Source organism: Cucurbita pepo, chromosome 10 (genome assembly GCF_057944985.1).
Source record: "Cucurbita pepo subsp. pepo isolate OVF chromosome 10, ASM5794498v1, whole genome shotgun sequence".
Classification (NCBI taxonomy): domain Eukaryota; kingdom Viridiplantae; phylum Streptophyta; class Magnoliopsida; order Cucurbitales; family Cucurbitaceae; genus Cucurbita; species Cucurbita pepo.
This window is the reverse complement of record NC_141807.1, coordinates 3946237-3958230: the sequence shown is the minus strand read 5'-3', so window position 1 is coordinate 3958230 and position 11994 is coordinate 3946237. Positions and strand designations below refer to the sequence as shown.

Sequence of the window (11994 nt, the reverse complement as noted above, 5' to 3'; positions counted from 1 at the left end):
TCGCTTCTGATCCAGGCATCACCGCATGATTCATAAATTTCAACCCAAAAGAAAAATCGAACGCTTTAAAAAAATTTAAAAAATTATAACACTTTTTAAATTTTAATATTATTAAAAAAATTATAAAATTTGAGTAAACTCCCTGGAACCAAACCAATTTTGAAAAAACCTACTAAAGTCAAAGTGTCCTCGGACTAAATCATTCTAGGTATTCTTTTTTTTTTAGGGACTACTGTCTCCCATGAGAGTTCGAGCCGTGTCCCAATCTCATGTGGTGGATCATCCGAAAAGACCAGCTAAGCATCATTAGGTTGGTCAACCTTTACCACTGGTTCAGTCTGGTACGAGCTTACGAAATAAATACTTAACCCTCCTGTAACATTTGAAAGTGGTGGGTCGAGATTATTTTTTTATTGTTTATTATGGATTCTACCGTTAAAAGAAAGGAAGAATTGAATGATTATCCCCACAACATCACTATACTCCATATTCACAGTTCAACTCCATTCAAATACATACAAGCATTGACGAAGAACAAGGAAGAAAACCCCACCAACCACAAGGAAAATGCACCCAAAAGAACCCCAAAGCTATGTAATTTTCATTGTTTTTGGACAGTAAGCTTGTCTACAGATTAGTCAGTGATCGACTCCTGTGCCCGTTTCACGGTTTCGACTCCGAATAGAGGTAGAGCGCGTCGATTCTAGCTAGAAAGCATCATTGCTATTACAAGGCGGAGACTATGTGGTCAAAACATCAGGAATTGCAGCTGAATGAGATCCTATTATCTTCCCTCCTACATCAGGGAAATTTTCATGTCCAGGCAGAGGGCTGACTCTCCCATCGCCATCCACGAGCACCGGATACCGGAGGAGGTGGCCTTGCAACGTCGTGAATTCATCGGCGGTGAATCGCTTCCAGTTATCCTCTGCTACCCCGTTGACTCTTCTTACACATTCCAAAGTTTCTGGCTCGTTGAAACATGGATCGAGCATTCCGAGATGCTCGCTCCATAACGACATTCTGTATCCGTAAATCTGTATAGCAAGAGTTCATGAAGCACGTCCAACAAAGTAGTTGTTTAGCAAATAACTCAACCTAAGTAACAAGTTGATGTTGGTTTAGTGCCTAGTTATACATAGCGATATGCTTCGTTTCCTTGTTAGTTCTCATCTGTTGGAGAGGGGAACGAAATATTCCTTATAAAGGTATGAAAACCTCTCTCTAACGGTTTTAAAACACGTATCACTGCTAGCAGATATTGTCCACTTTGGCCCGTTACGTATCGCCGTCAACCTCACGGTTTTAAAACACGTCTACTAGAGAGAGGTTTCCACACCCTTATAAGGAATGCTTCGTTCCCCTCTCTAACATATGTGGGATCTCATAATCCACCTCCTTGAGGGCCCAACGTCTTTTATGGCACACCGTCCGGTGTCCCCGTTACATATCACCATCAGCCTCACGGTTTTAAAACGCTTATGTTAGGGAGAGATTTCCACACCTTTATAAAGAATGTTTCGTTCCCCTCTCCAACAGACATGGGATCTCACAGTTCTCGAGTTAGGAGGGAAAAAGTGACAAAATGAAATCAACGACGAGGTCGAAAGACAAAAACAGCCTAACCTGACCATGTGGGTGTTTCTTTTTCTTCGCCCACGTGTGATGTGGCTGATACGCGCCCGTGGCTATCTCGGTGTCCTTCGTTCCAGCCATAGATCGTTGGTTAATATTTGCAGACCCAATAATTACATATTCATCATCTACTATCATCCCCTTGGCATGCACGTAAATCATAAACCGTTGATGTTTTATTGAATTTGATACCTAAAACATGAATACACATGTTTCAACGACAAAGAGTATCAAGGTTATGACCAACATTGGCTTGCTGAATAGTTACCGTTGCATCAGTGGTTGGCCCATTCTCTGGAACTTTTTCCCGTTTGCCAAGGCAATAGAAGTTTAGATAGTCCTGAGGGTGCAAATATGGTTGCTCTGATGATTTCAACTCACTTCCAACAATGTCATACATCATTTGCATGGTTTGTCCCTGCAATAATCAACTACAATATTCAAGATTACGCTAATTAGTTAGGTTCATGTTTGTAACCGTTCAAGCCTATCACTGGCAGATATTATCCACTTTGGCTCGTTATGTATCGCCGTCAGCTTCACGGTTTTAAAACGCGTCTACTAGGTTTTCACACCCTTACAAGGAATGCTTCGTTCCCCTCTCCAACCAATGTGGGATCTCACAATCCACCCTCCTTGGAGGCCCAGCGTCTTCGCTGACACACTGCCCGATGTCCGGTTCTGATACCATTTGTAACAACTCAAATCCATCACTAATAGATATTGTCCATGACTCGTTACATATCACTGTCAGCCTCATGATTTTAAAACGCGTCTATTAGGGAGAGATTTCCACACCCTTATAAAGAATGCTTTGTTCCCCCTCTCCAACCAACGTGGGATCTCACAATCCACTCTTCTTGGGAGCCCAACGTCCTCACTGACATATCACCCGGTGTCTAGCTCTGGTACCATTTGTAACAGCCCAAGTCCACCGCTAATAGATATTGTCCGCTTCGACTCGTTACATATCACCGTCAGCCTCATGGTTTTAAAACGCGTCTACTAGGGAGAGGTTTCTATACCCTTATAAGGAATGTTTTGTTCCCCTCTCCAACCGACATGGAATCTCACAATCCACCTCCCTTGGGAGCCCAGCGTCCTCACTGGCACATCGCTCGGTGTCTAGCTTTGATACCATTCATAACAATCTAAGTCCACCGTTAGCAGATATTATCCGATTTGGCTCGTTATGTATCACCATCATCCTCATGATTTTAAAATGCGTCTACTAGAGAGTGGCTTCCACACCCTTATAAGGAATGTTTCGTTCCCCTCTCTTACCGACATGGGATCTCACAGTACCAGTCCATCACATTCAGTAATAGATACAGTAGAAACCCGAGCTAGTTTCGACGTTTCAAAATACTTCTCAATCTATCTAAATTCTTTTTCATATAGCCATTTACCTGCCAATAAAGAATCTCTTGCATGGGAGCGCTATTGGGATCTCCCTCAGGCCACATTGGTATGACAATATACACAACAAATCTTTCATTGGCTCTTATTTTGCTTGCAATCTTAAGGGCCAACTCCATGGGAATGAGATTATCAGCCCCTGCTCATGCCATCAACCCACAAGTATGTAATGTAGAAGCAACAAAGTAAGCTACTTCAAAGAACAAAACTCGAACGAAACTCACCGGCATTTTTATATCCCGGCCATCCATATGATGATCCTATAAAATACTGGTTTTCGATGTAAATGAAACGTTGCGCCGATCGGATAGCCTGGATATATGCCATTTCAATGCTTTTCTCTATAGCCAAGTTTTTGGCACATACAAGGTTCTGCAGCCACAAACAGACCACAAATGAACTTCATGTCTACCATCCAAAATGGGGAGAAAAAACAGCAGTAGAGTACGAACCTGCGACTCGGCGACATGGACATCTCTTGGGAATCCTTTAACCGATCCTGAGTCGATGGATCGAAAAATCTAAAGAACGAAAGAAAGAGAAGGATTTAATAACGAAACGAAACCGAAAAACAAGCCCATAAGTTGTATAAGTGTCAACCTGAACATGCCAGTTTTCAGGATCTTTTTCGTTTGAAACATATACTTTGGGGTCATCCTCTGGAACTTTTATTGAACCATCAGCTAAGATGGTTATTTCAGGGCTTAGTATCCATGATATGCGCTCTATCTTGATTAAAGCATCGCGCCAGTGAGTAATGTTCCTGCAGCGTAGACCAAACTCGGTCCATCTTGTGGCTCGGCTCCAACGTTGCTCGAAGTTTATAAGCACGTCATATGCAGCTGGCCCATCGATCCGACAGTGCAAGTCATGCCATGGTTGCCTTGGAGCTTTGGCTCCAGGGAATGTAGGATTATGAAAATCATCCTTAAATACCGTGTCGAGGCCATGGAATAGTCGATGCTCGGGTGTATCGTAACGACCGTCACAGAGATCAAGACCTCCAAGAAAAGCTGTGATCTTCCTATTATTACCATATCCTTGAGTATCAACAAGGACACATTTCTGATGATGCGTGAAGACAGTGCCTACAACCTGGACAAACACACTATATGAGCTCAAGGGGTATCTAACTACGTGATAAACATAGACAATGCTTGACACCAATACCTTTTGTTTCACATAGCTTAGCTTGCTGCTTGGATAGCGAGGTGAGAGCACACAGATCACTGAAGAATGCTTGAAAAATTTCTTGGTTTCCTCGTCGTGTGTCTGCATCAATCCCCCCTGCAACCGGCGACGACACAATCGATTCTTTAACGTAGTCTTTATATCATTATAGAAACTAGCTTGAACTAAAATGTAACAGCTTAAGCTCACTGCTAACAGATATTGTCTACTTTTGTCCCATCAGCCTCACGGTTTTAAAACGCGTTTGCTATAGAGAGGTTTCCACATCCTTATAAGAAATGTTTCGTTCTCCTCTCCAATTGATGTGGGATCTCACAATTCACCCCCTTTGGGAGCGAGCGTCCTTGCTAGCACACCGCCCAGTGTCTAGCTCTAATACCATTTGTAACAACTCAAGTCCACCGCTAGTAAATATTGTCCGTTTTAGCTTGTTACGTATTGCCGTCAGTCTCACAGTTTTAAAACGCGTCTACTATGGAGAATGTCTAACATCTACTATGGAGAATGTCTAACTCTACTCCGACCACTGCCTTACACCGTCCAGTGACGACTCTGATACCATTTGTAACAACTCAAGCCCACCGCTAACAGATCTTATCCGCTTTGACCCGTTACGTATCACCGTAGCCTCACAATTTTAAAACGTGTTTGCTTGGGAGAGGTTTTCACACCCTTATAAAGAATGCTTTCTTCCCCTCTTCAACTGATGTGAGATCTCACAATCCACCCTCCTTGGGGGCCAACGTCCTCGCTGGCACACCACCTACTGTCTAGCTCTAATACCATTGCCAAAGTCTCACTAGTAGAATCTTGTCCACTTTAGCCCATTACATATCGCCATCAGCCTCACGGTTTTAAAACAGGTCAACTATGTAGAATGTCTAGTCATACTCCGACTAGTGCCTCGCACTGTCCGGTGACTGGCTCTGATACCATTTATAACAGCCCAAGCCCACTGCTAATAGATACTGTCCACTTTGGCCCGTTACATATTACCATCAGCCTCATGATTTTAAAACGCATTTGGTAGGGAGAGGTTTCCACACCCTTATAAGGAATGCATTGTTCTCCTCTCCAACTAATATGGGATTTCACAATCCACCTCCTTGGTGGCCAGCGTCCTTGCTAGCACACTACACGGCCCAGTGTCTAACTTTGATATCATTTGTAACAGCCAAAGTCCACAGCTAACAAATATCCGCTTTGGCCCGTATCGCCGTCAGTCTCACGATTTTAAAACATGTCTACTAGGGAGAGGTTTACACACTCTCATAAAAAATGCTTCGTTCCCCTCTCCAACTAACGATCTAAAATGTTCCAAAATCACTTCATTAACTCTAGCCTAAAATCACAAGCATTTGTTCAAAATCTCACCGTATTGATTAAGAACTTATCATGAGAAGTCTTATCATCCCAAATCATCATCAAAACTCGAACACCCTCCTCTGATTTGTATTTGAGGAGATCACCAAGAATACGTTCCCCACCTCGTGGCAACGGCCTGGTTGTCTCTCTAACCAGCTTGATCTTATGAAACACTGACCAACCAACGATATAAATCATATGATGAGCCTCTGATATAGCATGGCAGATATCCTCCCAACAATTCTCTTGTTTATAAACATTCTTTCCATCCAATTCAATCACCGGCAGCATCCCATCAGGCACATGAGCATCTTGGTACAATCTCATGGAGCTGCCTCTCCTCACCGGAAAATATGTGTGCCGCACACCCTTATGCTCCGGATCTCCAGCAATGCCGTGGCGGTACACCGGATTCTTCTCAACAGGGGTGAACTTCATTTCAATTCGTAGTGAAGTGCCGGGCTTCGGTGGCTTCCCATTTGAGCCAAGCACCGTAAACCACCCACTAATTGTCTGACCAGAGGCAATTTGCTGAGCCGGGATTTTGACTGTCCCCATAACTTCAGCGCCAAAGACATCATCGTCCTTCACCTGAAATTCCAACTCAGCCATTTTCTGTGCAAGAGGGATAACGAAATGCTCGTTCCAATTGGGGTTTTGGGTATTCTTAATAACGCGAGTTCGCGCGACGGTGGCTTGAGGAACCCGGACGGTAACATATGGGTCACTGGTGATGATTTTTCCATGGCTGCGGTGGACTTTCCCTTCACCGGCGGCGGAACGTGAGTTGGTAGCGACGGATTTAATAGCGGAGTAGTTGAGAGTACCACAAGCGGTGAAGCAACGACGTAGACGCTCGGATACTATGTCCATGTTAGGCAACTGGGTGGCCTCGAAGATTTTAAGGTCGAGATCGCCATGGAGATAGACCTCTTCTGAACTTTCCGCCATGAAAATTGAAGCGAATTGAAATGGGTTTTGACTACATATAAATATCTTACCAAAAACAGAGTGAGCACCCAATTGAGCCCACGCGGGTATTGAAATTTCTCAATCGAAACCACCGTGGTTGATACCCATCGCCATCTCTGCTACTCCTTTCACCGCTCACTGTAAACACAGAAGCGAGAGGATAAGATGGAATCGATTGCTGCTTTGCTGATTGATTGCTTTTCAAGGCAGCTCAGCGTGGGGCACAGACATTAGTGGATCTTCATATCAAGAAATGGCCATTTTCAGTAGCTACTATACTGTGTTGTGTTTACAGCTCGAACATTCCCGCCCAGGATTAATGGCATCGATCTACGGCCAATGGGTGGATCGCTGTTGTTGTTGATTATCCGTAACCTTCACTCAATTTGGGTTTTGATTATTCAGTTTAATAATTGTTTAAGGACATAAACTTCTAATTATTTACTTAATCTATTTGGACGTGTTAGCCCGTCATCTTTGAAAAAAAACATGTTTTTTAATTGGTGACTAGGATTTTTATAATAAAATAAGTTGATTTTGTGTCGGATAATATCCAAATAATTTGCCTAAAATAATAATTTTACCAAAATTCAAACTTTTAATAGTTTCATCGTAAATATTAGCGGGAAGACCAATTTATTTCAAATAAAGCACCTTTAACTTTAGAGTTTCTATTATTTAGTCGTTGACAATCAAGGTCGCACCTTGAAAAAGCAGTGACTTTTTAACTCTTTTAATATTTTTTAATCATATTATTCCCGAAAATACACTTTCTCACCTACCTCAAAACTAACTAAAATTAAAATTTTGAGTTAATTTATATTATTAGGTAAGGATTTCTTTTATTTAAAATAAACTCTAAATAAAATTATCCCTCATAAAAATCTCTCAAGAGAATTTTTTATTAAAAACTTTAATTTTTTTTTTTTTTTTTTAATCAATATCAATCATTCTCAACCACTTATTTTTTGAGTGTTTTTTAGAATCACTGGTTTTTTTAAAGTACTCATAAAAAGAATCAATTTTTTTTTTTTTTTTTCTAAAATGATTCCCTATGTTGAAAATATGATTGTGACGTTTGAACTACAATTAAATGTGAATATTGTCTGATTAACTTTAATATTAATAAACAATTATTCATACTTTATAAAAAAAAAAATTGTTTAAGAATATTCTAATGGCGTATTCATTATAGAATCAAATTTCTTAGCATTATTGATACTATAACTATTATATAATATGATTGTCAGTTAGCATTATTGAAATATTTATGTTGAACCAAACTTTGGTTAAATTCTATTTTTCATATCTATATTCTAACAATAATTTCAATAACTTTGGGAGGCTGAGCTATACTTCAAAAATAATAATATCAAAAATATTTGCCATGCATAAAAATATAAAGAATTAGAATTGATATCTAATTTATGGATGACATAAATATTTCATAAAATAATAAATAAATAATAAAATTTGATGAGATTAAATTTAATTTTTATCGTAATCAATAAAATCATGCAAGAAAAAACATCCCACTAATGTATATTCAAAAATCTATGGAGAAAATATTAATACATAATATTTATAAAAAAAAAATAAAAAAATCAATGGACGTTTATGATATTAACTAAAATTTAAAATTATTGAAATTATAAATATTAAATCGTCGAGTAGGTGGACTCAAAATGATATTTTAAATATATTATGTATACGTGATAGTCAACCCCACGTTGGCTAATTAAGATGAATATTATGATATGAGTAAACTATCGTTATAAGAACGAAACATCTTAGAAAAACAAAAAATAATATCACGCTTCTATTCGATATATTATTTATGAAATAACAAGATATATGTTCATATAATAATTTTCCATTTATTTATTTTTTTAAATATTTTTCATATATGAGAAATTAGGAAAGTATTTAGAATTTTATCTAATAATTATTCAATAATTTTTTAAAAAAGAAATTACTTCAAACGATTTTATTTTCAGAATTTAATTACCTAATTTATTTTTTTAAAAGCTACCATTGATATCACATTTATTTTTTTTCCTTTGTTGAATTTAAATAATGACACATCAAATTCTAAAATGAAAGCATATTTAAAATAAATTTCATGCCATACTTTATCATAAGATTTTCTAAGTATCGTACATTTTTTAATAGAGTTATTTTTTCAACTAATAAATGATTTTTAATATACAATTAAAAGTAATAAATGGAGAGATTAGAAGTCAACCAAGCTTATATTATAATTAGATAAATATTATCAATTATGAAATATTCCCATTTAATTTTAATGATTATATTTTCAATTGTTTTTTTTATTTGTATCCTGATTTTTATATTTTCTAAACGTGTATTAAAACACTAAATTAAAAAATTAATATTCGACACCCATTGGATTTTAATTTCGCTTAAAATTATTAAAAGTTTAAAATAAAAAATTATATAATAATAATAAAAAAAAACAATAAATAGAAGAAAGCCGCCGGAGACGGAAGGGGATAAATTAAATAAATAATTAAGAAATAAAAGTTGATAAGCAGAGCCAAAATCAATCTTTAATTACGGTGTCAAGATTCACAGTTTGTCTGTACAGAGAGGTCTTTGGACTTTGGAGACGAAGACCAAAAGCTTGGAATTCCAGATCTTGCTTCCTAAGGGTTTTGTTTCCATGGCGAAGCACAGGCAATCTCGTTTACCTACTCGGAAGTCGTCTTCTTCATCTACTCTCATTTTTACCCTGCTCATTATGTTCACCTTCGTCATTCTCATTCTTCTTGCTCTTGGAATCCTTTCGATCCCTGGAAATTCCGGCGGTTCGCCCAAGGTTCATGATCTGAGCTCGATTGTGCGGAAAACCTCTGAGGAGTATGTTATCTTGTGGATTTTCTTTCGATTCTTTGTTCTGTATGAGGATGGATTTTGATTGATTCTGTGGTTTTGTTTGATTTTGTTTCAGTGTTGATGAGGAGAAAGGGGAACGGTGGGCTGAAGTTATCTCATGGGAACCTAGAGCCTTTGTTTATCATAACTTTCTGGTATTTCTGTTTTCCCGATCTTGATTGAGAGATTTGTGATTTATGTTCATTCATTTCTCTCCTAATGCAATTTGTGTATGGAATTCTTTAATAAACTTGGTTGGTGCATGCTTATACACGTTGAATGCGTCTTTGGGGCTGCACCTTCTTTAAGCTTGTTATGTTTATGTTCCTCTAAGAAATCATTCTTCGTTCTTATTATGATGAGTCAAGGATAATTCCCATTGTGTTTGTCTTTAGATGGTATTGGAGTATGAGTTGACTGAGGCTGAGACCCATCGATTAATCCCGGAGTAGGGAAATACTGAATTGGTTTACTTTTGAATTGCTCAGACAAAGGAGGAGTGTGAGTACCTAATTAGCCATGCCAAGCCTCATATGCAAAAGTCTACCGTTGTTGACAGTGAAACTGGAAAGAGCAAAGATAGCAGGTGTGCTATTCCTTTCCTCAGAATTCTTTACTGTTAGTAATGCTGGGTCTCTTTTGTGGAAACCTCCCTGACCTCTCTTTCACAGAGTTCGCACTAGCTCCGGAACATTCTTGCCGAGAGGAGGCGATAAGATTATCAGCACTATAGAGAAAAGGATTGCTGATTTCACCTTCATACCCGTAGGTACGATTTTTGAGTCCATTTCCTCCTGGTTTCTTTCAACTACATCGAGCATTATTTTCTATTATGCAAGGTTAAAATAATCTTTGTAATCTTTAATTTATTTTCAAGTGCACCTATCGTTTTGGTATAATTTTCCCCCTGTAGTCTAGCTTTCCCAATCATAACTTTTCTTTGTTAGAAAAGATTTTTATCATGCCCGAAACTATTCGAATAGATACAATTATCGTGCTAAGTTTCAATGGATGAGGAAGATTTTTAATCATGGCTGAAAATTTTGAATAACGAATATCGACTCAGACGTAGGAATACCAATACATTCCAGATATTTGTTTGTCCTATGAGCTTACGTGCCCATTGTCCCTCGTTAGAATGAACGAGAATCGGGTTCACCTGATAAACTGTGCCAATTTTTGTTTATTATATGTAGATACTGTCTTCTTATCTTTTAAAATTTTCATAAGGTCAATGAATATTAGACACTAAGTTTTCGTACTTTGTTACTTAAGTGCATACATAATATATGCAGAGCATGGAGAAGGACTTCAGGTTCTTCATTACGAAGTGGGACAGAAATATGAACCTCATTTTGATTACTTCCTTGACGACTACAATACAAAGAATGGAGGTCAACGTATAGCAACAGTGCTTATGTACCTGTAAGTAGTAATCCATATTTTCCATGCTTTGGACTCTAAACAAGTGCTTCATTTTGCATGGTTCGCCCATTATTTTATATGAATTCTATCGTAATTCAGCTCAGACGTCGAAGAAGGAGGCGAGACAGTGTTCCCTGCTGCCAAAGGAAACTTTAGTTCTGTACCTTGGTGGAATGAGCTTTCTGATTGTGGGAAGAAAGGACTTTCTGTTAAACCGAAGAGGGGCGATGCATTGCTTTTCTGGAGCATGAAGCCCGATGCCTCTCTAGACCCTTCAAGTTTGCATGGTTAGATTAGATACTCTCAAACTTATAAACTCACCATTCCATTTTTCTGAGCATGTTAGATTTCAGCCATGTATGTTTCGTTCGTACAATGACGACGTTTCTCCTGCTGTTGATATATAGGTGGCTGTCCTGTTATCAAGGGGAATAAATGGTCTGCTACTAAATGGATGCGAGTAGATGAATACAAAGCTTGAGTTGATGTGACCAAGGTAATCTCCATTCTCTAAACAATGAACTAACAAATGAACACCTCAAACACTAAATCATTTTGCCAGTTCAAATTTCTTTTGGCTTCTCAACATTTGGACAGTCTTTCTTCAATCTTTCCTAGATCATTCTATTTGGAAATAACTTCAATTCGCCCTCTGTGATGACTTTTCTTGGTACTGCTGAAAGAATTCTTCCTAAAGGTTTGGTGTGCTTCATTGTTTGGCAGGCTGGTTGACATTGCTTGTTACTGCTCAAAGTCACAGGTGCATTTTCTGTAGGGAATCTCATCATTTCTATAATTTAACCTTACTACTCGATCCCTGAATCTATGAATTTTGATGTGCTTATCACAAGTTTACATTGTCATCGATTTCTTGTTTTTATGGCCACGAGAGAATAAGAGTTCATATTTTTGCCAGAAATGCCACCTCCAAACCTCACTTACAGATTCATGTACAACTACTCCCTTACTAGAACATTGCTATATTTTTCTATTTGATACAACCTTTTAATGCCTTCATTCTTCGAATTAGCTACCCATTTGCAATGAAAAGTGGGATGAGGGTGATCTCTTTCTAGATTGGTTTTTGTGTTC

At 38.3% G+C, this 11994-nt stretch overlaps 2 protein-coding genes across 3 annotated transcripts; one reads left to right on the top strand and one right to left on the bottom strand.

Moving 5' to 3' along the window:
• Positions 1 to 460: 460 nt before the first annotated feature.
• Positions 461 to 6908, bottom strand: PLDDELTA (phospholipase D delta). 2 transcript variants are annotated; one of them, XM_023688108.2, is made up of 9 exons: positions 5620 to 6905; positions 4225 to 4341; positions 3655 to 4149; positions 3507 to 3575; positions 3279 to 3426; positions 3045 to 3193; positions 1904 to 2053; positions 1627 to 1827; positions 461 to 1037 (listed from the first exon to the last, which is right to left on the bottom strand). In XM_023688108.2, the coding sequence occupies exons 1-9, from the start codon at positions 6559 to 6561 to the stop codon at positions 741 to 743; spliced, it is 2568 nt and encodes an 855-aa protein (XP_023543876.2). In that variant the 5' UTR covers positions 6562 to 6905; the 3' UTR covers positions 461 to 740. The 2 variants fall into 2 exon arrangements, with proteins under 2 accessions (XP_023543876.2, XP_023543875.2); XM_023688107.2 differs by having other exon boundaries at positions 3655 to 4341; positions 5620 to 6908.
• Positions 6909 to 9143: 2235 nt separating this feature from the next.
• On the top strand, positions 9144 to 11919 carry LOC111803177 (putative prolyl 4-hydroxylase 10). The gene is made up of 8 exons (XM_023687465.2): positions 9144 to 9462; positions 9554 to 9632; positions 9966 to 10063; positions 10149 to 10246; positions 10773 to 10902; positions 11002 to 11189; positions 11310 to 11398; positions 11626 to 11919. Exons 1-7 carry the CDS (start codon positions 9266 to 9268, stop codon positions 11381 to 11383), a joined length of 864 nt encoding a protein of 287 aa, XP_023543233.1. The 5' UTR covers positions 9144 to 9265; the 3' UTR covers positions 11384 to 11398; positions 11626 to 11919.
• Positions 11920 to 11994: the final 75 nt, after the last annotated feature.